The sequence below is a fragment of the Lontra canadensis genome, unplaced genomic scaffold (assembly GCF_010015895.1).
Source record: "Lontra canadensis isolate GAN:19392208 unplaced genomic scaffold, GSC_riverotter_1.0 scaffold12, whole genome shotgun sequence".
Lineage (NCBI taxonomy): Eukaryota > Metazoa > Chordata > Mammalia > Carnivora > Mustelidae > Lontra > Lontra canadensis.
The window spans coordinates 29,485,285-29,510,699 of record NW_022631006.1 but is presented as its reverse complement, the minus strand read 5'-3'; the positions used below and the strand labels follow the sequence as shown (position 1 = coordinate 29,510,699).

Genomic DNA, 25,415 nt, shown 5'->3' with positions numbered 1-25,415 from the left:
AACACTCTGGGAAGGTTCTGATTCTGAAATTCCGAAGGGGGAGAGAGACACTTCAGAAAGCTGAGGTCCCTGCTCTGGGTCGTATCAAGGAAGCATGAGGACAGACAAAGGGGTAGGGGTCAGGCCTCAGATCTGACTGGCATCTGGGGGCACAACCTGCTCTTCCTCCCCTTCCTCTCCCCTAAGTGAGATGGGACCACCAGGCAGTTCTCAAGTGGGTGGGAGGCTGACCCTGCTGTGCCTCCAAGCCCACGCCTGTTCAAGGTGCTGCCCTCCTTCCCTCCTGCAGAACAGGAAAAGCTGATGACTAACAGGTAAGACGGGGTTTCCAAACCTCCATACTTCCCCCGGGATAGTTAACACACACTCGGGGGCGGGGGGGGGGGCTGGGTGGAGGGGGAAGAACAGAGTCTTTTATTGCATGAAAAGACACCTTGGGCCGGTACAGGGAACCCAGGCAGATCTTCCTGCCTTTCTTCCTTAAATAATCTTCCCTGCCTGGATCCCTCTAAAGTGTCCAAACACAGCCCTCCCCAAGGCCCTGACTTGGTTGGCATTTGCCATTTTATATTCCTTTTTTTTAAGAGGGTCTCCAAAATCATGCACACCTTAAGGCCCACAAAACCTAGGTCCACCTTTGCTGAGATCTTCATGGTACCAAATTCAGAAAGCAAGACAAGCAACAATGAAGGGCTAAAGAGAATGTCTCCTCTTTCCTCATCACTTGGAGCATCCATAAAACCCCCTATGGAATTAAGAGTATGTGAAATTGGGTGTGTGGGAGGGAAGTGGTATTGGCAAAGAGGGGAAGGATTAGTCGAGAACTCAAGGGAGGGAATTCAGCAGCCATGTCTGGAGTCTGCAGAGCTTGGGGTGGGGATGGGGGGGGACACCTGGCTTTAGATAGTATTACCATGGGCACAGGGACCATTGTTACCAGCTGGAACCAGGCCATCCTTGTGGTGTGGTGGGACACAGGCCATGGTGGAGTGGCCAGCTGCTGGAGCGGTCTGGACACCTCCCTGAGATGAGCTCACATGTAATTAAGGACACAAGCCCTTGGCCCAGGTGGCAGTTCTCACAGCCCTTCTTGCAGACTTGTTGACCTTTCCCGTCACTGTGTTGCATCCATGGGGCCTGGGTTGCACTTTCTGTGCTGAGTCTCAAACCGCAAAGCTGAGGTCTTGTGACTGAGCTTGGCCCTGGCTGGGACCTCAGGCACCCACAGCCCGAGCAGCAGGGGCAGCGGCAGAGGGCGGGATCCTGCTCTGGCGGCTGCTCTCTCTCGTAGGGGAGCAATGGCACAGAGGAAAAGTGTGACACCATGGGGGGAACCCTGTTTGCCCCTCCAAGAATTTCGTACCCTAAGGCAATTATGCAGGGCCTCCATGGCCTCAGACATTAAGAACACCACTGACGTTTTATGGTTCAGTCCCAGCAGATAATGTGCCTTTTTATGCCCTACAATAAATACTTACATTGTTTATCTCTCATAAGAGTTTTATGAGGCAAGTATGACTACGTTTTTTAACATATGACCAAACTGAGACTCAGAAAAGTTAAGGAAATTGCCTATCACCCCACAGTTAAAGAGAGTCAGAAAGAGGATTTTAATCAACACCTCTCGGTTTCCAACGCCCTGTGTTCTCTCCACACTCCCAGGTTTCTTGTTTCAAGAACTGAGAGTCAGATCATAGGGGAAACGAATCTCAAAAGGAAAATGGGCTAAGGGTCCATACTCCACTCTCCCAGGCTAGTTCAGGTGTTCCTGAGTCAGTGTTAAGGTAGTGGAATGAAGCTTATTTCTTCCTGTTCTGTGGCCTAGTTTCTCACCCAAGCTAGAGAAACAGTCACTTCCAGTAAAGGAGCCCCTGTTCCAGCTGGCCAAGCAGCATGGTGCGTTGGGTTCTTTCTGTGGTGTGGTGGGACATTTGCCCTGTTGAAGAAAGTCTTGGAATGATAGAGTGTCAGAGTTGGAAGAGTCCTTAGACATATCCTAATCAATTCCTTCCAGTTGAAGGAGCTGGAGTTTGTGAAAGAGGCCACCTATGAATGGCAAAGCTGGGGCCAAGAACTTTCTGACTTTAACCCACCCCTTTGGTGTGGTGCCAGGCTGAAAAGGGAGGAAGAAAATGGTTCCCATAGGGAGAGCACACAGTGAGGTCTCTGTGGTCTTGGGTGGTGCATGAACATTGCCTTCAGTAATTCTCTTCTGATCTTGTGATAACATTTAGGAGGAAGTCTATTAGAGTAAGGAGGTAAATTCTTTCTCCCCCTTTCCAATAGAGACCACAGATCTCAGGTTGAGTCCTCAGCTGCAAACAATATCTGGATAGAATTTTTAAAAACTGGATGATACTGGGGCTCCTGGCTGGCTCAGTCTATGGACCATGCGACATGATCTCAGGGTTGTGAGTTCGAGCCCCACGTTGAATGTAGGGATTACTTAAAAAATATCATAATTAAAAAATAAAATGGGTGCCTGAATGGCTCAACTAGTTAAGCATCTGCCTTTGGCTCAGGTCATGATCTCAGGGTCATGTGATCAAGCCCCACGTTGGGTGTAGAAATTACTTAAAATAAATAAATAAAACTTAAAAAAATTTTTAAAATACCAAAGAATTTATATATATAGATATATGTATGTCTTTTAAAGATTTATTTATATATTTGTATAAAGATTTATATATTGATATAAATATTCTCTCTGTATATATCTTTTAAATATTTATTTATTTATTTGAGAGGTGGGGCAGAGAGAGTCCCAAGCACACTCCACACCCTGGGCAGAGCCCCACGTGGGGCTGAGCCTCACCACCCTGAGATCATGACCTGAGCGGAAACCAAGAGTCAGATGCCCAAAAGACCGCCCTACGTATATATTTAGTAAGTTACAGGACTGGCAGTGAGGGGATATTGTAACAATCGTCAAGGGACAAAGCAAATGACTGCAGTTGGCACACTTGGTCTGGGCTACAGCTTATCACTTACACACTTATCACTTCACTGCCTTTGAGATAAAATGCTCCTTAAAGTGGCACAAATCACAGAGGCTCCTAGGACCTGCGTTGCCAGAGGGTAAACTGCTGAGATTTTTGTCCCTCTGCCACCAAGGTGGAGCCTGGTTCACCAACGAAGCTCACCTTTTCCACGGCAGGGATCTCTTCATGCGTTCCTCCCCTCAAAGCTCACAAAACATTGATTTTTGAGCCCAGGAGAACATTATCCAGCCAACAGTTGACTTGGGCCCCAGGGAGCAAGTATATACTTATTTATCCAGAAGTCATTTCTCTTTTGCAGGCCCTCAGCTGAGCTTCTCCCATGGGTTTGGGAGGATCACCAAGTGATTATTTATTAACAGTTGCAGACCCAGACCTCTGGGCTTTGGAATGAGGGTGGGGATGGGAGGGATAGAGGAGCGGGGGGCGAGCCAAGGGCTGGCATGAACATTCCATGCTGACTGAGATAACTGACCACAGATTTTGCAAGCTCTGAATCCAATTAAGTTGCAAATATGCTTTAACTCAGGTAGATGCTGAGCCTGCAGCTGGCCAACCCCACTCAGGCAGGCCTGGGAAAGGGGTTCCTTCGATCATGTGTTTGGTCCTAGTCATCATCATAACTCTTCCCAACTGCCACAGTCTCAGGGCCCTTTTACCCATTAAGCACCAGAGGCTCAGTGCCTAGGGTTTGGGAGGTTTTCAAGGGCCTATGCTATTGAAGACCGGGAAGAAAACGACATTCTCTCCAAAACAGGAAAAGTCAACTTCCAAAATCAACTGTAAAATATGCACTTACCTGTAACAGTAACAAAGTTGACTTAATTTATTTTGAAATTTGGCACTCATAACAAGTTTATTACATTGCAAAACAATCTTAGGTTAGATATTCTCATTTTATAAGAATTCTCAAGTACTATAATTGCAGAAGGAGCAGTACCAATTGCAAAGTATTTGTAGTCAATTTCAGATGTAAAGCTTTAAATATAATTTCAGATACACTTTGGCAAGAATGATACTGAATGAGGAATATGTATATTAAATATATTCAGTGTGATGGAGTGTTATGGTGTTAAGCATGGTATAGTGGTACTAAACACGGCCCTACTTGTGGGTCCAGTCAGCACAGGCTGTACCACACCAGCAGAAGGAAAGAGACACTACTAACCACAATTTCATGAAGGTCTGCTTGGCACAGTGATAAGTACATTGTTAAGAATTCTAGCTATCATTTTAAAAAGCATTTACTGGGGCACCTGGGTGGTTTAGTCAGTTAAGTGTATGACTCTTGATTTCAGCTCAAGTCATGATCTTGGGGTCCTGGGATGACCCCTGCATCAGGCTCTGTGCTTAGTGCGGAGGCTGCTTGAGATTCTCTCTCTCTCTGCCCCTCCCCATACTCATGAGTGTGTGCACTCTCTCTCTCAAATAAATAAATTTTTTTCTTTTTTTTTTTAAGATTTTATTTATTTATTTGACAGAGAGAGAGAGATCACAAGTAGGCAGAACAGCAGGCGGTTGCGGGGGCAGGGCGGGGGGCGGACAGGCTCCCTGATGAGCAGAGAGTCTGATGTGGGGCTTGATCCCAGGACCCTGAGATCATGACCTGAGCCAAAGGCAGAGGCTTAACCCACTGAGCCACCCAGGTGTCCCCAAATAAATAAAATTTAAATAAGTGTTTACTGTGTACCAAGGCATTGTACTTTGTATAAAATTTTATCTGCAAAGCATTTATGTGGTCCATGTTATTACCCCCCTCCCCCTTTTACAGAAAAGGAAACAGAGGCTTGGAGAGGTTAAGGTTACAGATTTATTAAGTGGGATTGAAAATGACATAGGTCTGGTTCCAAAGTTATGTTGTTCCTTTCTGCCATATTGTTTACCTGTTTACTGATGTTACCTTATGGGCTAAGAGTCACCTGGTGACTAAATTCTATTCTAATGGACTGGTCTTCCTTTTGTCTACTGGGCATGTTTCACTCTTTTCAACTGCACTTCTGTTTGTTGTTGTTGTTTGTTTGTTTGTTTTTTGTTTTTCCTTCCCTGAGAGCCCTCCCTCAAATGTTATTCATCTTTCAGAGCTCAGCTTGATCACATGGGTGAACCCTTCCAGTCAAATCTACCCTGGGCTAATCCCTCCTGAACCTCACGTCCTTCAGCATTACTTCCTGGTACCACTCATTTGGGTTTTTAGATGTGTGCTTCCTTGCTTTGTTATTTAACTCTTACATGTGTGTCCAGTCTTCCCAACTGGATGGAAAACTCGTGGGACAGGAATCAGGTCGTCTTGTGCTTCTCTAGCCCAGAGGGGACACTCAGTGACTGTGCTGCCTCTCAGAATCCTCGTTGTTTGTAACACAAGGATGTGTAACAGTTGTATAACTTCTAAAATGCTCCTGGTACTAAGACTCTATGAAACAAGAAGAAACATCCAAGTGCTCACAGCCAGACTAGAATGTAAGAAGAAACTGCACAGTTAGACCCTGAGGTAGCTAAAAGGAGGAAACGCGGAGAATCAGCGCTGATCCCCTAAAGACTAGTGTTTTCTGGATCTTCGAGGAAGGGTGGGTGAGAGTGCCACAGAATTCTGTCTGGGTCGTGGGCATGAAGGACCGCAGCAGCATGAAGAAAGTCCTTGACCTACAAGTGCTACCCTCAGGATGGGTCATCAGGCTTCCCCCTCTGAACATCCTTCTGGTGGCGAGAAGCAGAGTCTCCAGGAAGACGGGGGGTTCTGGAGGAGCAAGGTGGTGCAGGAGGGGCCGGGGCCACTAGGAGTGGCTAAGGGGAAAATGGCATATGCATTTTTTTATCCTTTGCTTGGGTCCTGTGTGAGCCTGTCCAGAAGTGCTTCCTGGTCGCTCAGTGGAGAGCAATGGGAGGATCCATGGTGACTACTGAACTGGAAGCGACATGCTCTGATAAGTTCCTCGCGACGGGGTGTGAGAGGAACTGCTGCTGCCGCCGTCCGGAGGCGCCAAGGTGGAGACAAGCTGGGATGCAGAAGGCTTGAAATAAAATCTACCCAGAGGGAAGCCCGATGATGGTAGAACATCAGCTGCTGGAGGCAAGTAGTTGCTGACAGTTGTGTCTCTGGGCTCCACATAGCTTTTTAGCTAACTTCCTGCCCAACAGCTTGACACATCCATGGTGGACCACCTGGAGCCAGGACAGGTGACAGGAGGAGCACTTACTCCTGGCAGTGATCCCCGCTGTCCCGGCCTTTGATTGGCTCCAGCCGTGCAAACTTGCTGCGGTGCTGATTCAAAAATGAGATGAGATTGTGCATGTTGAGCTTCCCAGTGATGTATGTCTTGAGTGTGTATAATGATATCCTTGCGAGAGAGAGAAGAGACAAAGGAACAGAATAGTGTAAACCAACTGATCGTCCAGGGAACTGGACGATTTTCTAGCTCAGGCTAGAAAAGCCCAAAGGCGAACAAGAAGGGTGAGGCTTCAGGGCAGTGTCCTGCTCTTGAGCAGCTCTGGAAGAACAAGCCTACCATGCCCAGCTCTTCTGACTATACTTCTTTGTCTGTTTACTGGGATCCAGGACCTTGGTGATGAGTCAACAACCACCAGGGCTGGGGGTGGTTGGTCTCACACTGAGGCAGGGGTTTTGTCAGAAGCTTCCAATAGGGAATCTCTCCAAGAGAGATTCTCATCCAAGAGGGGTCCTTGGCTCTGAAGACCCATGGCCATGACATATCTTGGATCCTCGTTTCTGAACTCTGAGTCTCAGAGTTCTGTTACAAGAAATTCATTGCCATATTCCTTCTAAAAAGTATCACTCTGTTCCCAGTGGCTGACCCTGTCCCCTGCCAGGTCCATTTTCTCTTTACTGTGTAGCTCTTTGGGGTCTTCTCAAGGAGCCCATCCCACCACGATCTTGCCTCAGCAGTTGGACTGTCTCCCTTGCTCTTGAGTATAGGATCTGTCCCCAGGAAACAGAGCATGTAATCTTCAGCCCAACCAGAGCTGAAGCAGGGGGCTCTGCTCACATGTGTTTTGCGGTCTTTGACTTATTACAAGCTGTGTGCAGCATTTGGATCTCCCAGGGGTGACAAAAACAACAGTGATAGAAATGATCATAGCTAATATTTACTGAGGGGTTTATGGGTTCTAGTCACTGTTCTAAACGCCTTATGTATGTTTTTTCTCTGCCTCTCTTTTATTTATTTATTTATTTATTTTTAGCACGTGAAGGACCTTCCTACTGCCCTTACCCCATACTATCTTTTCTTTCTTACCCAGTTCTTGAAGAGAAATACTGGTCAGAGACTCAGGCCCACGGAGAGCAAGTTAAGGAAAACCCGTTAAGGCTAGTGTACTCCTACCTTTGACTGAATGCAGACATATGAGGGGTATACAAAGACACATAAGATAACTGTCTTCTTTCCCAGTTTTCCTGAAGTTATTTGGGGGTGGGAAGAGGAAGTAATTCAAAACATTATTTTTATATAAAATAAAACTGTATGATGGAATATATTGAAAAATTCAAACAAATTACAGATTTTTTTTACAATTTAAAATGTTTTTGCTTTGAAGTAATCTCAAATTTATAAGTAAGTTTCAGAAAAAGTACACAGAGCTCCCCTATATGCTCTGACCAGATTCCCCAATTATTAACATTTCTGAACTATTTGAGAATAGGTTACAGACATGATGTTCCATTACCCCTTAATACCAAAGTGAGTATTTCCTAATTACAAGTTCCCTTGCCTACATCAGCACAGCACAACCATCCAAACCAGGAAATTAGCTTTGCTCTCTTATTACCCACAAATGAAAATTTAAGATAACATATAAGACATCTATGCACATGACTATTTTAAAATATTAGTTAAGTGATAGAAGGAGACTTCAGAGAGGGTTCATGTTTGCTGGGCAAGACTTGAGGTATTTTAATGAATTCTCCTTTGCCATTACTAGCTCTTCAGGGAAAAGTCTGAGACACATTGCTCTGTGTCTAATTGACCATGAAAACTCAGCCGTGGATGCACCAACTTTGAAGGTAAAGAATAGTGACCCTTACCAATGACAAAATGTTTTGGGATGTCTCAGGCCCACCTGGAGGTCTGCCAAATGTTTTCCTACTGGCTCCAAATAGCAGATGGAAAGTGAAGACCTTTGTTCTTGCAGCATGCCCTTATTCATGTCTCCAACAGCCAGTGGTATGGCCCAAGGACATACTTGACTAGTTTGTAACCAAGTCCTTGGGTACTGTTTTGTTCCCATCTCACTGACACAATATGAACACTCAGGTGAAGGGGATGTGATCCATGGGTGAGAGGCAGAAACGTAAACACACTGGGATTACGGACACTAAGCCCTCTTTTGGATGAACATGCTTTTCTCTCAAGTCTGGGAATCTACCCATTTGCAGATTGATTTGCCAGACCATGGACAGTGAATTTGACTTTGGAAAATGTCTAAGATCCATCTGGGATAATTAATTAGAATTCCAGTTTGGAAATATCACTGGACTGGTTCAAGAAGCCCGAGTACTTACTTAAACTAGCCATGTGATCTTGGATAAGATGTTCAAGTCCTCTGGGTATTATTTTTCTCATTTGCAAAATGGGGAAGTCTGGACTAGATGACTTCTGAGGTCAGTGGATATAATCTCTTGTAACATTTTAATTTTATGAATATCTGCCGAAAGAGCCTAAAGCTTTATAGATGTGTAGATCTGTGTTGTGCTAGATGCCACAGCCTGAGCAGGAGTTTGTACTAATTTATACCAAGTCAGTTTATGCTTTAAATGTGTAAGCTCAACTAAGTTTCTATGTGAAGACCACTGAAAGCAACAGCTATGATGTTTTCCCACTGCAAGCAGTCCACTGGAAAGCAGGGAAGGACCATGAGCCATGGGTCCTGGTGGCAATTTTGAGTGATGGAAGACAAAGTAGGAAAGGGAGCTGAATCTGGGAGTGGGAAGGATGTGAGGGTTCACGATGGAGGCAAGGGCATAGTAAGGTCACCTGAGGACGGACTTAGATGTCAGGAGGGGAAGTTGGAAACGTTACTAGAGCCCTCTCGCCATTAATTACTATGATACATGAACCCTTTAGAGAGGAGCTGGAGTAGAGGACACCCTCAAACATTAGTGGCCCTAAATCCTCTGCCTTCTTTTTACATCTTTTGATTCATGGAGGGTAGAGCTGGGGGGAAAAAAAACAACCCTTAACTAGTCTGAACAGAAATACTCAATGCCCCCCTTTTTCGCTCCAATTGGAGCTTGCCCCCTACCCCCACCCCACTCCAAATTACTTTACCTAGAGCGATAATGCATATTGTCCTTTTTGTCTGAACTTGAGCCTTACTTTATCCACTCTTGGCTAGGGACTACTTTTGGCAAAGGGAGGCTAAGGAGGAGTTTGGCCTCTGTTGAAATCCTTTGTTCTTCTGTCACGGAAGTCAGGCCTGTTCCATCCATCACAGGTTTGGTCACTTGACATTTGACACCGCAGCAATAAATATAAATGATTACACCTCTTGAACTTTTCCTATAGGCCAGCCACTGTACTAAATGCTTAAAATATATTGTCACATTTAATCTACCTGATACTCCTATGAAGTAGGTTACCTTTATATAGATGAGGATTTTCCATCATAATGTGTATTTATGGGTAGACATCTTTCTTTAGTTCTGCTCTTGGGAACTATGGGCTTCATAGTTCTATTATGTTCCATAGCCCTATTAGTGATGTTTTCTCATGCTCCTGTGGTGTCATGGTGCTCCCAGCCTGACTGCTTTGGAGCCCAGCACAGGCAAACATCCTGGCAAGAGCTGTACCTGCTCTTCTTTCTATCTTCCACGGTGGGATGGGGTAGGTGAAGACCTATAAAAGAGAAAATCATGAAAAATAAAAATAATAAAAAAAGAGAAAATAAAAAATCTTCAAAGTCCTTTTGGAAGCTCAGTCATGCAGGAGCATAGAATGGGCCAAGGTTCTCTCAAAGGAAAGGGTCCCTGAATGTTATTGCTATTGGTATGTTTTTTGCTGCCATAGCACTGGGGTTATCTCCTAGAGCCATGGATACTATCAATTGGGTCATTGACACTATGAATCAATGTGTGGAGAAAGGTCCTCATCTCAAGGGCATTTCCTCTTCCCACGTTCTGCCCTTGAGATCGGGACACTTCTCACATTGATTCAACTGGCCTTCTTGTCTATGGGTTATTTGCTTCAGAGTATGGAGACTTTGGGAAACCAGGGTCATGTAAAAGAGTCTCCTACCTAATGTACCTCTGTTCTCACTTATAGGAAGGTGAGTGAGCTCTAGTACCAGTTCTTGCATTATTTTCTTTACTGGACTCCATTTCTTTTCTTTTCTTTTCTTTCTTTCTTTCTTTCTTTCTTTCTTTCTTTCTTTCTTTCTTTCTTTCTCTCTTTCAAGACAGAGCACACACAAGTGAGCAGGTGGGTGGGGCAGAGGGAGAGGAAGAGAGAGAATCTTAAGCAGGTTTCATGCCCAGAGCAGATCCCAGAGCCTGACATGGGGCTCCTTCTCAAGACTCTGAGATCATGACCTGAGAAGAAATCGAGAGTCAGATACTTAACCGACTGAGCCACCCAGGCGCTCCATACTGCTCCTCAGGTCCAGGTTGAAACAATTTTCTTTAAAGGAACCTACACAAGGCTGGGCATGTTCCCCTGCACACCCTCCTCCCCTCTCCAACTCCTACCCCCAGAAACAGAAGGGTTTAGTAACTAATCACCCTCCTTTCCCCATCCTTCAAGTTTCAGGTAGGAATACATCAAGCTTCAGCCAGCCCTGACAATTGGCCCAAGCCTGTTACTTACTTTGGACCTCACATTTGACCTTTGGAAAGCTGAATAACCAAATGCTTATTTCAGCAGTATTCTTGGCATCTATCAACTTGGTTTTGATCAAGGTCATGTGAAGGAGTGGGTGACTGTCAATCAGTTAAAGCATCAGTAATGAGAACAAGGCAAGTCATTTGGATTCATTGTTAATATCTGAATCACTTTCAAATATTAGTGAGCACTCTAGATGTAACCTAAAATGTTGAAATTCTATCAGTCAGTAGAAGTATAAATGCACATTTATTATTTTAAGAAAAATTGTCTAGGGGTACCTGGGTGGCTCAGTCAGTTAAGTGTCTGCCTTTGGCTCAGATCATGATCCTGGAGTACAGGATCAAGCCCTGCTTTTCCCTGTTCAGCAGGGAGTCTGCTTCTCTCTCTGGCCCTCACCCTGTTCAGGTTCTCTCTCTCTCTCTCAAATAAATAAATAAAATCTTAAAAAAAGGAAAAAGAAAAATGCTATAATAATGGTTGTCAAAGCCTATATTATATACAAAACAATGAAGAATTGTCATATAATATAGGAAAATTAGTTGACCTAATATAAAGTAGGAGATAGTGTATTAGCTGGATAACTTTAAAAAGATCCTTATATACTTTTTGATCCAAAAGTATTTATAACAATTTAATAAACAGCATAAGTACTATTACATTCCAGAAATGTTATAAGGCATAACAACAGAAATTGGATTGTATCTTACTTCTATGATTCCATGATATCATAGTCATTATAGAATTGATTGGTATATTTAGATTTATCATGTTAAATAAAATAATTCTTAAGAACTATACATTCATGAGGATTTTTTTTGAGGTATGACTTACATACAGTCAAGTACACAAACCTTAAGCATACAGCTCAAGGGGTTTTCTGACAAAGTAAACATAACCAGACCAAGAAAGAACATTTCCAGCTTACCTCTTACCCCTTCCCAGTTAGTGCTCCCCAGGCTACCATTATTCTGAACTCCATCACCACAAATTACTTTTGAATTACGCTGAAGTTTTAGTTACTTAATATTATTTAGGTAATGAATCTTTCAAGAAAAAGTTTTATTTGGGAATTCTCATTTTGAGAGTACGCAATAAAGCATCATTTTAGCCACTTCAAAATTTTGTGTGGAGGGTGTCTTCAAAACCATAATATCCATAAGAAAAAATATCAATATATATAATTTATATTTATATGTGATAAATATCAATTTATACAATTTATGTGTACACAAATATATAAAAAGTTACAATAAAAAGAATAAAGAAAAATCAATACCCCTAAGTATCTTGCTTTTCTAGGCATCTCAGTCAAAACCATCTATTTAGAGTGATAAATGTAGAGTGTAACGACCATAGGACATGTAGATTTACACTCAGTCATTTGGCATTTGGCTAAATTGTGTATGTAGTGCATCTCTACTTCAAGGCTCATCAATGTATTGGCCCCACATTCTGCTTGAATTGTTCAATGTTCGGCTTTTTCTTTGACCATCCCCTCCCTACCTTCTCTCCTCCTCTCAAACCACTCAGCCCACCTAGCTAGACTTTGCTTGCAGACTTGTCCTCTAGCCTACTCAAGAACATCACTCTAGCAGGAGAAAGCCTTCAAGGAAAACTGAGTGGGGTATTTGCCTTAATCTGCATGCTTGCCAAGGTAAATATGACTAGACTACTATCTGGTGCTACCAGTGATCATTATTAGATGCTCACCAGTGCCACGGGCTGATTAAGGCTACATAGAAGTCATTTCTAAATCTTCCTGCAATCCTGTTGGGTAGGTGGGATTACTCCTGCAATTTCACTGTACGAAAATACAGCCTCAGAGAGGTTCATTCCTTTACTCCAGGTCACAGAGCCAGGAAGACGGAGCCAACCAAGATTTACACCCAATTTTATCTGGCTCCAAACTGGCTCTGACTCTGGTAAGGAGTAAGGGAGCACTGGCGGTGTCCGGGAGGGACAGAAAGAGAACAGACGCCCCAACTCGGAAGGGAAGGTCTACCAAGGTAACTGGACGGTGAAGTAGGACAGGCATGGGGCATCGTGCAGTTTGTCTGGGGCTGAAATAAAGGAAAGAAAGAAGGGGTTAGTGATGGTCAGGACTGCAGGCAATGGAGGTGGGCTGGGACGTGGGCACCTCACAATAGACCCAAGGTAAGGCCATAGCTTCTCCAGTTCTACTCACTAGAGACAGAGCAATGGTGTCTGCAGCCCAGGGGGACTGGGAGATGGCATTTCCACATCTCAAGCCCTCCGGCCTGGGCAGACTGCCAGAATGGGGAGCCAGGGAAGCACCGAGGCAGGACAGATCATTATCAGAGGAAGGAAGCTCTGGCAGCTCCCACCAACCTGTTTGTGACCAGCAGGCTCTGGGCCACGGAAGTCCCTTGAGGTCAAGGGAAATGTGATCCTGGAACAGGGGGATGAAGCTGGGACACTCCCCTGACCCTATGCTTTCAGGCCAAAGGGATCTAGCCAGAGCCAGGCCCGGGGCCCAGGTCGGAAGAGCAGTGGGCTAGAGAAGGGGGAGGCCAATTAGAGAGGCAGAAAGAGAATGAATTAAGATCCCTGGAACACCTCATAAACAGCTCTTGGCTAGAGGGCTAGTGACCTTGATTGCAGCGTACACAGGGCAACTGGCTCCTCAGAGCTCTCAAGGTACATTTCTTCATGGGTGAACTCTTACCCAGTTCTCTTGTCTCTGCCTAGGTCTCTCCTTTTTTGCCCAAGGGACAAGCATAAAGTGCTCTGTATTTAGAGTAAGGAGATCTAGGTTCCAGTCCAGGTTCTGCTACTAACCAATTTGACAAGCTCTTCAATTAATTGCACTTTCTGAAAGCTCCATTTCCTCCCCCAAAGAAAGCCCATTATCCCTCTTGAGTCTATTTCCCAAGGGACTCATGTGGCAACGCCACAAAAAACCTAAAATTTATATAGTATAAACATGGAGTGGTACTTCATTTTCTTTCTTTCCAGCCATCTCTCCACACATAGGTCATGTCACCAGCATGTTAGTTTTGGAAGATTCCTAGTTCAGGAACAGGAACAGCTCTGTCCATAAATTTCATACCCTCCTTGTCCTTTCATTTCCTCCTCTTGTCATGCTGCTGTGAAAAGATGGGTCAGGAGAGAGAGGTCCAAGGCATAAACCAGGGAACCCATACTCCTAGCTTGCTCAGTCCCTCGTTTGGGGTATAAGCTCCTGGGAAAAGAGCCACAGAAAGAAGAAAGGCCATCTCTTCTGGAGCTCAGCCCTCTTAGAAGAGACTGAGCTAGGAAGGGCCCTAAGCTAGGAAGAGGGGGAAGATAACCTGTGGGCATATGAGGAGTGGCCTAGAGGCCCAGAGAGGGAAGTCAGGTATAGCATGAGAGGGAGGAAGGCCGAAAACCTAAAGGGTTTTGTCCAAGTGCACAGGAAGCAGCTTGAATTTCCTAGAGTCCCCTTTCTCAGGAGGGTCACAGGCCACAATGTAAGAAGCAACCTCTCCTCTCTTTGTATCTGCACCCTGGGTACTTCCTTGAGGTGAGTTCACATGCGCTCAGCGAGACGCGGTTTTTGCTCTGGTGGCAGTTTCTTCGACCCTTCTTGCAGGCTACCATGGGGGTGTGATAGGTGGCGGCCACACTGGAGAAGGTTTGATGCAGGAAGGTGTTGAAGGGTTTGCAATGTTTTGTGTACTTGTTGACCTTGCCCATTGCCGTGTTGCATCCCTGGGGCCTGGGCTGCACATGCTGAATTTCAAACTGCAGAGCCGAGGTCATGTTGATGGGCTTGGCCCTGAATGGATCCTTAGGCACCCACAGCCACGGCAGCAAGGGCAGCAGCAGAGGGCAGGACCCTGTTCTGGCAGCTGCCATCTCTTGTAGGGAAGCAGTCGGGATGGAGGGCTGGGGTTGCTGGGGACAGACAGCAGGTGGTGAGAAATTGGTCTTTCTGTCTGTGTTCTATCTCATCACCATTTCTCTCCCCTAAGTCTCCTTCTCCCCTCCCTCTGTGTCCCATCCCTTCTTCCTGCTCTGTTCGCCCTCCTCACCCACTGTGACCACATCCCCCTCACCCCATATGCCTGTCTTCCCCCATCCTGTCCTTTTTGTCTCCTACTCTTTGTTCTATCGCTTCTTCTTCAAGCCCCATCCCCCTTGTGTCCTTCTCCCTTGCTCTGTGTCTCATCCTCTCCATGAAACCACCCCATGTCCCCCTGTATCCCCATTCTATGTCTCCATCCCCCACCTCACTCTCTTCTCTCCCCTCTGTGTGTCCTTATCCTCTCCTCCTTTGTCTGTCACATCGCTCACCTGCATCAGAACCCGTCCCTTCTCTGTCCTTTCTCCTCACCCAGGTCCCTCCACAGTCTGCACCTCCTCGCTGAGTCCTTGCATGGCGGCTCTTGCTCTGGGGCTGAGGATGCCCTTACCTGCCACTGGCCTCAGATCACTTGCCTTTTGACTCTTTAAGAGCTGGCCTGAGCTATGTTGCTTCTGTTTGGGGCAGACTGGGGTGCAGTTGGGGATCAGGAAATTAATCAAACATATGTGCCTTTCCACCTAGATGTCCCAAGTAAGTGGATACCTATGGAGCTAGTGTACCTGCCTGAACAGGTTCAGCAATGAGGAAACGTCACTCCCCACACTCCAAGACTAGATTTGGCCCCTGGCCACATGGTTTCAGTGACTCTACTAAAGCACCGGACCCAGGTGTCGACCCCAAAATGCATTTCGGGGAGAACTGCCATTTATCTCCTATAGACATCTCTGGCTCATGATTCTGGGAAGAGCCAATCCCTGTGGTGGTAAGAATAGCTTTTTCTCTAACCTGAGGTACAGAGGGAATAGCCTCGAATATTGCTTGGTATGATTTCTTGTCATCAGGTCTTCCTGCTTATCTTTTGGAGGAGATGGAGAAGACAGGGAAGCAGACGAATCATCACAGTCCCGATGCCCAGCACCACCCCAACTCAGCTATTCTGCAGTGATTTACTCCTCTGGTCACTCCTCAGTGTCAGGAGTACCAGGTGGCTGAGCAGGGCCACCTGGCTTTACCTGGTGAAGGCTCCCAACACCTTTCATCCTTTACTCTCTTCCTCCCTACTTCATTGAGATTGGCAAAACTTAAACACTGTCCAAATTCGGAAATGCTGTTGGGGGTGGTGGTTGCTTCATTCTGCCTTAGGTCTTGCTCTTGTGTGCCCTGTACCTTGCAGTAGTCATAGGTGTGCGGAGAGCCCGAGTTGGCACTGCTCTGGGGGCTCGAGTGAGCTTGGCATATGGTACTCAGAAGAATCAAGACACTGAGGATTAGAAGTATCATACTCTGTGGGTGGGAAGATCTGGAAAACTGAGATGAACAGTTCTTTTGTTTTCAGGACTCACCTGTAAGTAATAGGTGATCTCAGAACACCAGGTTTAGGTTCACCTATGCAGTCAGTAAACAAATGTTTCTCAAGCGCCTATCATGTGCTGAGGTGCTTGGGATAGATCAGTGAATGAAAGAGACAAAAATCCCTACCTTGGTGGAGCTTACGTTCCATCAGGAGAAAGATAGTGAAAAATAAATATACCCTTTACTTGAAGTGATAACTGCTAAGGACAGGGGTAGGAAAAGAGGGAGGTTGGTAGGCAGTGATTTTTGAATAGGGGCATTAAAGGGGGCCCTTCTGGGACAAGGATGTGAATTTGAGAACGTGAACTTGTGGGGAAGAAGGGTCCACATTGAACAGAGCTGAGAGGCCAGATCGTGGAGAGCCTCTGAGACCAGCAAAGACTGTGACTTTGACTTCACACACACTGGGGAGGGTCCCTGAGGGTGGGAGGCCATTCTAAGCAGAGGAGTGAAAGGCTGTTGTGTAGATTGTAACTGGAGCAAAGCCACAGAGATGGTCTTGAGTGGGCGCCTGGATGGCTCAGTCGGTTACATGTCTGCGTTCGGTTCGGGTCACCATCTCAGGGTTCTGGGATGGACGCCCATGTCATCACGCTCTCTGCTCAGCAGGGAGAAGCAGACTCCCTCTGTGATCTCTCTCGTTTTTGCTCTCTCTCAAATAAATACAAACAATCTTAAAAGTGGTCTGTATTGTAAAGTTTGTGTTCTGGTCCAGAAGTCAGAAGTTTGAGTCGGGAAGAGAAGGTATTCGTTTTTGAGGCCAGAGGACATCGTTTTAGCAGATGGCATACGGAGTATGATTTTTGGAAGAAAAAACGATGTTGGAGGTGGCAAGCACCGCTAGATGGGGACAGAGAACCAGGAGCAAGTTCCCACAGGCCTCTGGCTCCTCAGCTTCTGGGGGAGGCCTTGGCTGTGGGAACAGCATTTGCTGCTTTGTTAAGGACCCTGAATCTCTGCTGTTTGGACTTCAGGATGGAGAATTATGTCTCTGCTGCTGTAGAGATGCAAATGTTTGGAAATAAAATCCATGGTTTAAAGCAGACTGTGGACAGAATGCGGATCAGCACAGGCCTGTCCTGCCCTGGACGAGGAGGCCCGGCTCAGGGGAGGGAGCGGGAGGCCAGGAGCTCATTTGAATTCTTAGCCAGGACTCCTCACTTCTCATTATTCTAGAGTGAGATGTTTCCAAACCACGACTTGCACTGCCCTGTGCTCTTGTGTTTTCCTGTCATTATAATTATCCCAGTTTGCTCTTCAAGCCCATTACCACGAATTCTCCAGAAGCCGGCTTGAGTGGTGTGTGGAAGTCAAACACTACCCTCCTGTCTCAGGCCAAAGGAGAGAGAGAGTAAAGATATAGGTTTGCATACAAAAATTAAAGAGTTGAAACTACCACCTTTACAACTTGAGCTGAAACCCTTATTTTGCCTCAGTATTTGGATAAGGCAGGTGATTTTGTTTATTGATTGATTTGCCCCAACTCTCTTGGTTCCAAGATCCGCTTCACTTTGCACTTGGGAGGATAATTTTGCCAGTTTTCCTTCACCCCGTGTAAGGACTAAGAGGAAAAGATGGAGGAAGGGGGGACAAGATTAGGGAGAACAAAAGAGGTCAGGCATCAGGCCAAGGACTGATCAGAGAGTCTGGCAGAGGGGAAAAGAGAAAAATTAGAAAGGGGTGAGCAAGAAGACAAAATGGGGGGAGAGGACAGGAGGGAAGAAAGGTCCTCTCACAAGCAGCCTCTATCCGGGGAGATGAGGTAGCTATGCTCGCCTCCTCGTTCTATGGCCATAGTCATAGCTCTCGGCCCAATCCCTGCCAGGCTACTCCCATGCCCATGCATGGAAGCGTGCATGCCTGTGCGTGTGCGTGTGTGTGAGTTTAAAGTCACTGGGGCGGGTGTTGTGAAAATCCCAGCAGCGCCAGGTGGACCTCTGCCTGTCTTCCCCACAGGACAACAGCTGCTGCTTCCTCTGGCCTGCACTGAGAGGGGTGAGGGGAGCTGGCTGAGAGGAGGGCCAGGCCTGGACTGGCGCCCACCCTTCAGAGGCCAGCCTCTCTCGCTTCCGGAGTTCCACACAGCCTCTGGATACCGATGGAAAGCCCATGAGAGTTTCCCTCCAAGCAGGAGCAGATCCAAATTCTGTTATCTTAATTTTGTTGCTCCTAGGATAAATAAAGGTAATGGGCTCATTTCTGTAGACAGAGAAAGTGAAACAAACAGCAAGTTGGGGTCAGATGCGAGACTTGCTCTGGGTCTTTGAATTCTCATGACCTTTCCTGGAACAGCTGCGGGTCTGGAGGAGATGGCAGTGACAGAAGGTTGGAATCCTTGGCTCCCAGACCAACTCCTTTAGACAAGCCAGGATGTAGGAGAGGGGGACCTACTCTGGGGTTGAAAGGCCTCATTAGGTCACTCTATCTCAGAAGCCACTGTCAGCTCCCCCTTTATCTACAGAATAAAATTCATATTCCTTAGCCTGATATTCAAGGTCTGCCACAATTTGGCAAACCCATCTTTTGAACTTTGTCTCTGACTTTTCTTCCACTGAGGCGCCTCAATTCTAGCCAAGCTGGTTTTCTCTATTTTCTTAAGCATATCTTTCATAATCCTCTTCATCTCTACTCAACTCTTAACCATACCTTGAGATCCATCCCAAGGTCCCAGGATGACCTGCCCCTCACACAGAAAATTTGCTCCAATCCTCCCAATTCAGAGGGATTTCTTCACCTCTAAATTCCTACAGTTCTGTCTTCAAGATGTATAATTTTCTGTCTTGAATCATTGGTTATTTCTTCATATATATTTATTATTTTCCTTCAACTTAGACTATCTAATCTTCACAAGACACGGATCATCTATATTATACTTCTTTCCCACTTTCCACAGGGATAGCTTAGTGCCACGGATCATCTATATTATACTTCTTTCCCACTTTCCACAGGAATAGCTTAGTGCCTTGCATATAAATGATCCTTAACTGATTCAACTTTTGGGTTAGAAGGCATTCATTATGCCCCTAAATGATCCCAGTCCCAGGTGGGACCACCAGCACCCTCAGCACTGGTTAGCAAATGGAGGATCTGACAGTGCAGCTCCTGGACTTCAATCCTGGGCTTGAGGTGAAGTCATGACAAGAAGGCTGAGCTGCATGAAGCAATCCTTTGGGTTCAAGGACGGCCCAGGAACTGCCCATGACACACTATGCTGGTTGGATCAATTTCGGTTGGACAGGGCAAAAAGTGACCTTGCTGAGATTGTGGTAAGCTCACTCTGGGCAAAATCTTGGGGTTCCCCTCAATCACAGGGAATCACTCCTGCACCGGAAGGTTAGCTATTTGTTCTGGAAATGCTTTTCACTGGGGAGGGAAGGAGGGAGACAATGTGTAGAGGCCTACAGGCAGAGGGTCACCCTTACAAGAAAAACAACTCAAAAACTCTCATTTCAGTGGTGAACATTCAGTGCTCTTCTCGCTGGTAGAAAAACCATCACTACTAAAAGTAAAATCTAACAAAAATATTACTAAGTTCTGGAGATTTGCCAACCCTTTTCAATATATAAGGCATAAGTAATTCTGCCTTTGTTAGGAAATCTGATTCACTTATTAGACCAGGGTTTCTTTTCTTTTTGTTTTTTTAAAGTATATTTATTTATTGTTTTTTTAGTAGTCTCTGCACCAAGCGTGGATCTTGAACTCAAGACCCTGAGATCAAGAGTCGCATGCTCTTCTGACTGAGCCAGCCAGGTGCCCCAGACCAGGGTTTCTCAACCTCAGCACTGTTTACATTTGGTCTAGATAATTCTTTGTTGCCGGAGCTGCCTTGAGCAATGTTGGATGTTCAATGGCATCCCCGGCCTCTACCCACTAGATGCCAGTAGTCCCTCCCAGTTGTGACCACCCCAACATGACCAAATTGCCCACCCTTGCCCCCTTTGAGAACATATGACCTTGAGCAAACTACTCTCTCAAACTTAGCTTCTTCATCTCTAGAGTAATTCTTGTGTATGTAAAGCCCAGTGTAATGAGGCAATAAATTTCACAAATCTCAGGCTTCAGGAACAGATGAAACCATGACAAGGATGTTAGCATGAAAGCAGCAATGCTATGGATCAATCAAAATCCTATCAAAGATAGGATTTTATTTTATTCATTTATTTTTATTTTTATTTTTATTTATTATTTTTTAAAGATTTTATTTATTGATTTGACAGAGAGAGATCACAAGTAGAGAGAGGCAGGCAGAGAGAGAGAAAGAGAGAGAGAGTGAGAAGCAGGCCCCCTGCTGAGCAGAGAGCCCGATTCGGGACTCGATCCCAGGACCCTGAGATCATGACCTGAGCCGAAGGCAGCGGCTTAACCCACTGAGCCACCCAGGCGCCCTATTCATTTATTTTTAAAGATTTTACTTATTTATTTGACAGACAGAGATCACAGGTAGGCAGAGAGAGAGGGGGAAGCAGGCTCCCTGCTGAGCAGAGAGCCCGATGATTCTGGGCTCGATACCAGGACCCTGGGATCATGAGGCAAGCCGAAGGCAGAGGCTTTAACCCACTGAGCCACCCAGGCACCCCAAAGATAGGATTTTAAAGGCCAGGCCACCAAAGTTGCAGTCTGGAACCTGAAGGCCCGTCGCACACAGAGCACCTTTCCTTGTCCTGTGCTCAGGCCTTTCTAACATATGCTTATATGTGCATCTTTCTTGCTGAATTATACATGTAATCTGGACTGGAGCTGTTTTATTTACCTTTATACTGCCCCCAGCATTTGTCATAGTGCTTTTCAGGTGGTATTTAACAACTTTAAAATATTAATTAAAAATTTTTTTTTAAGGTAATCGACACAGGGCATGGCTAGTAATAGAAAGCTTCATGAAGATGAATTTTAAGTCAGGTGTCAGAGGAGGCAGAGCTGGGATGAGGAAGGTCACTCGGATCATCTGGGAAATAAAAGAGGCTTTGCTGGTATTGAGTTGGGGGAAAAAACTAGTTGGTGTAGAACCCAGAAGATCATATCTAATTATACATTGTTTATATACCGTGTGATAGTTGAAAGTCATGTTCATCTTGACCATCTCACTTTCTTCTTGCAGCCTCATGAGGTAAGGAAAGTATTCATCCCATTTCATAGATGAGGAAGCAAAATTTCAGTAAGTTATCTGATGTCAAGTCTTGAACTCTTTCCTCTATGAAGGGCTGTTTCATTTCTGTAACTGTGCGTCCAGGTGGTAGGCGGGGAGCGAATGAAGGAAGAGGAAGAACAGGAGCCTTTCATGAAAAGCCCCTTCCTCTTTTCAGGGAAGCTGCAGCCTTGAGAAAATAGGCAAGAGGAGGCATGCTTTGAGGTGGGAACAATAGTAGACTTCCTCAAAACCAACACTTGAGTCGGCCAGGCTCAGGCAGTTCGTTGCAAGTCTCCCACTCCGTGTTGGCCTACAGACCCAGCCTGAAGGATACAGATGAGCAACCGGGCTGTGTGTGGGCTTCACATTCACTTGTTTGGCTGTGCACACCTCCCAGAGGGTGGTCTTCCAAGCAGAAGCTTTTTAAACAGGATTTCCAGGTTGAGTCTTCACATGAACTAGCTCAGTGGAGGTGATGGGGGTAAGAGCGGTAGGAGGTAAGGAACAGCATCCTGGGTAAAGGAGGTGGCATAAGCCAGGATGAGGTGGAGGGTGGCACAAATGGGGAAACAGTCATGGATGGTGATGTAGTTGGAGACATGGTGGGGGTCGGGTCATGGGGAGTCTTCTGTCCTGTGAGGTGTAGAGCTTTACTGGAGTTGGAGCGCATGTGATGCAGAGAGGGGGGAGCCTGAGCAGGGAAAGACACAGGGATGGAAGGGACAGTTTCAGGAACAGTCTTAGATGTCAGGGCTGCGTGACTAATGGACTCATGATCATATTAAGTACTCACCAGGTGCCAGGCACTGGGCTAAAATCTCTTGATATATATCGTAATGAATTCTAATACTGCTATGATGTATAAAATATTACCCGCATTACTAGATGAAGAAACTGCAACTTACAGTGTTATTTATTTATTTATTTATTTAGCAGACTTTCATTGGTGATACACAGACTGTAAGTAGCAGAGGCAGGATTCAGCCAGGATTTCTGGTCTGACTCAAAAGCCTTGCTCTTGGCCACCTTGCAGCCACTGCCTCCCCACAGGTGGAATAAGGGAGGGGCAAGGATCTAAGATCACAGATTTCTTGCATAGGTAACCAAGGAAATGGGAGACAGACAACACGGGAAAAGAAGCAAATTGTGAGGGGAATGGGTTCAGTGTTGGACTCCAGTTAATGCTGTCAGGAAGAGCAACCCAGTATCCCCAGTGCCTCCAGCACTTTGCACCACCCCCAGACTACACATTGGCCTTGGAACACTTGGGGGTCTTTGTTCGAACTCCGAGCTCCATTCTCCAGGACAAGGATGGCAGGCTGTCCTACGATGAAGCCCAATACCCAGAGAACACGCTGCAGGGAGGCAAGGCGGAGAGGCCTGTGGAAGTCAAGGGCCATGGCTGGCAGGCTCTTTAGTTCTCAAGCAGCAGCAAGTGTTGACAAAGAGAGTTAAGACAAACTCCAATAAGAATCTGATCCTCTGGGCTCAGGGGGCCCACATTTCCTCATGTTCAGGCTGTGCTGTCTAATCCCACCTGATAAATTGGAAGCTTCAGGGTCAACATGCATAGGTTTCTGGGAGTGCTTGGACCCTGATAGGGCCCGAGGTTGTAGGTAAGAGAGTTGGCTAATAGTGTAATTGAGACCAGTGTGGAGGTGATGATGGGGACTGTGGGGGTCCACAATGAGGTCTCTGATTCTCAAGCCAGCACTCTAGTGGGCGGCCCTTGTGTGCATGTGTGGCCTCCGGGTCAAGGGTGAGTGGGATGAGTGGTAGACCCTCTGTTCTCCGAGTGTCAGGAATAAGCAGCACTTTGTTCCTCAGAAACATGACAGTGCTTTCCTTCTCACCTTTCCATAGGAGCATGGCCTACAGACCGGAGAAAACATCAAAGAAAACCCAAGAACTTTGAGCCTTCTGGCAAGGAGCTGGAACTAAGTGTTCTGATGACAGCAGAAAGGAGGAAACCAGACAGCAATGTCTCTATCCTCCCACCCATCCAACCCCCTCAGCACAGCGGCTCCTCAAACTCAGGAAACACTCCCTCCTCCCAGACTGGTCTTTGTCCAGAGAGCCCTTTAGTTCCTTCTCACCTTTGGGCAGCCTTTGGCCTCAGGCAAGAAGAATTCCTGCTCCTGCCCCGCTGGTCTTCCAGCTCCTGTCCTTTCTCCAGAGCAGTCAGAGAATAGTAGTTCAGCCTGTTCCTTCTGTCTGCTTTGCAATTTTTACCAGAAAGTTTGACCAGAGCCAGAGATAATCTGGAAGAGTTGCTCACCCAAGGACTGGTTGGACTTCTTATTCTGTAAGTGTTACAGTTCACAGACTGGGTGAAGCTGAGGCCCCGGGGTGGACGAAAGGAGTTGGGGGAGTGGCTGAAGGTGACCGACCAGCTGGGTGAACTTGGGTAAGTGTCTCCTCTCTCTAGGACCTGGTTTGGATATCTCTGAAGTAGAGCCGAGCTGTTAGGTTATAGGGGAAGGCACATGGGGAAGGATGGGGAAATGCTGGAGGCTCTGGGAAGGGGCAATCTAGCCACTCTAGACCCACCTCTGCTTCTAACCACTTCACTCTACCAGCAGGAGGAATGGCACCATCTGTGGCTCGGCTTGTGTTTCTCCAGTTTGTTCTAGGACCAGCTCTGGTTGAAGACATCAAGGTGCAGATCGCTGTCAGGAACTTCCACCTGTTACACATCGACTATCCCCGGGTTAGCTACCCAAAGGGCTTCCGGGGCTATTGTAATGGTCTCATGGCCTATGTGCGGGGCAGAAAATGGAGTTGGTATTGCCCCCAAATTCATTACATGGTGCATGCCCCCTGGAGAGAAATCAATGGGTTCTGCAAGTACAGTGACAGCTTCTGTGAGAATTACAATGAATACTGCACACTCACAAAGGATGCCATCCCTGTCACGATCTGCTCTCTGGTCTCTAGACAACCGCCCACGAGCTGCCACTATAATGACACCCTAACCAACCAAAGGCTCTACCTGCTCTGTTCTGGGAAGATTGATGCTGAACCGATAGGCATCATTGGCCTCTACTAGGAAAGGAAGGTTTTCTTTCTGAACCACCCCCTACTGCCACTGCACACAAGCCTGACCCTACTCCCTAACTTCTGATCCCTGGTATAAGGCTTCCTTCCTGACTTCACAGACAGGCAGGATCCCCTCCCAAGAGACAAGGAAGGTAGGACAAATGTCTTGAGCTTCAGTCACCATGCAAAGTTATACAGCCTTGTAGCCTCTTTCCAACTTGTTTACCTCCTTTCTTCCCCTACCATCCTCCCTCTCCCACAGACAGTCTTACCCACCCAAGAAGCTGACTGTGTCCAGTTGGCAGTGACTATCCATCCACTGGGCCAGATCCTGAATCCTGGATGGAGGCCCAGAGCCTCAGCTCACACCATGGCAACAGGCACCCAGCTCCATGTCTCAACTTCCCATCCCCACCAGCCTTCTCTTCTTAGCTTTCCCCATCTCCCTTGGGACTCTCCACTCACTCACCTACACAGTAGGTACCTCTAGCTTCAGGGACCTCCCTGAGACCCTTAGACTCATTCTAGCCTCACTTCTTCAGAAACCCTCTTAGTTCCCAGTCTGTTCCTCTCTGTGAAATCATTGATTTTCTCTCCTCATCACCTGTTCTTTCCTTTCTCCTCTACCACAGAGCCCAGGGTAGTCTCTCTCTGACATTCCCAACCTCCTATAGTCACCCTGTCTTCCTTTCTCTGACCCTTTTTCCTTCCACCCTTCTCACTGTGACTCACTGGAGTTTCAAATTACCTTCTCTGACCTGTTCTCCCCAAGATTACCGCATCCCTTTCCTTCCAAAAGCTTCTCCTGATACATCTCCCCACCAAATCCAAGATCTGCCGCTGACAGGACAGAGCTGAGGTGAGCCTGGCTGTAGTCATGGGAGGTTTTAAAACCACATCTGAGTAATGTAAGACATAACCATTGGGTGAAACTGGGGTAAAGGAGGGGTGCCTTGGTGGCTCAGTCATTAAGCATCTGCCTTCCACTCAAGACATGATCCCAGGGTCCTGGGATCAAGCTCTGTGTCGGGCTCCCTGCTCTG

At 46.4% G+C, this 25,415-nt stretch overlaps 2 protein-coding genes across 3 annotated transcripts; one reads left to right on the top strand and one right to left on the bottom strand.

The window, feature by feature from the left end:
* The first annotated feature begins 9,706 nt into the window (after window positions 1–9,706).
* RNASE13 (ribonuclease A family member 13 (inactive)) lies at window positions 9,707–25,353 on the top strand. Of its 2 annotated transcripts, XM_032857002.1 has the most exons (5): window positions 9,707–9,832; window positions 18,614–18,623; window positions 21,509–21,555; window positions 23,197–23,740; window positions 23,913–25,353. In XM_032857002.1, exon 5 carries the CDS (start codon window positions 23,921–23,923, stop codon window positions 24,380–24,382), a length of 462 nt encoding a protein of 153 aa, XP_032712893.1. In that variant the 5' UTR covers window positions 9,707–9,832; window positions 18,614–18,623; window positions 21,509–21,555; window positions 23,197–23,740; window positions 23,913–23,920; the 3' UTR covers window positions 24,383–25,353. The 2 variants fall into 2 exon arrangements, with proteins under 2 accessions (XP_032712893.1, XP_032712894.1); XM_032857003.1 differs by lacking the exons at window positions 9,707–9,832; window positions 18,614–18,623; window positions 21,509–21,555 and adding an exon at window positions 21,214–21,360 and having other exon boundaries at window positions 23,197–23,638.
* Window positions 14,218–14,686, bottom strand: LOC116867340 (ribonuclease 7-like). The gene is given in 2 exon segments (XM_032857001.1): window positions 14,218–14,311; window positions 14,313–14,686. Coding segments are annotated over 2 exon segments (468 nt in total).
* Window positions 25,354–25,415: the final 62 nt, after the last annotated feature.

Bases quoted from the DNA above. Each gene is read 5' to 3' on its own strand.
- RNASE13 (XM_032857002.1), top strand. From the start codon at position 23,921: ATGGCACCATCTGTGGCTCGGCTTGTGTTTCTCCAGTTTGTTCTAGGA.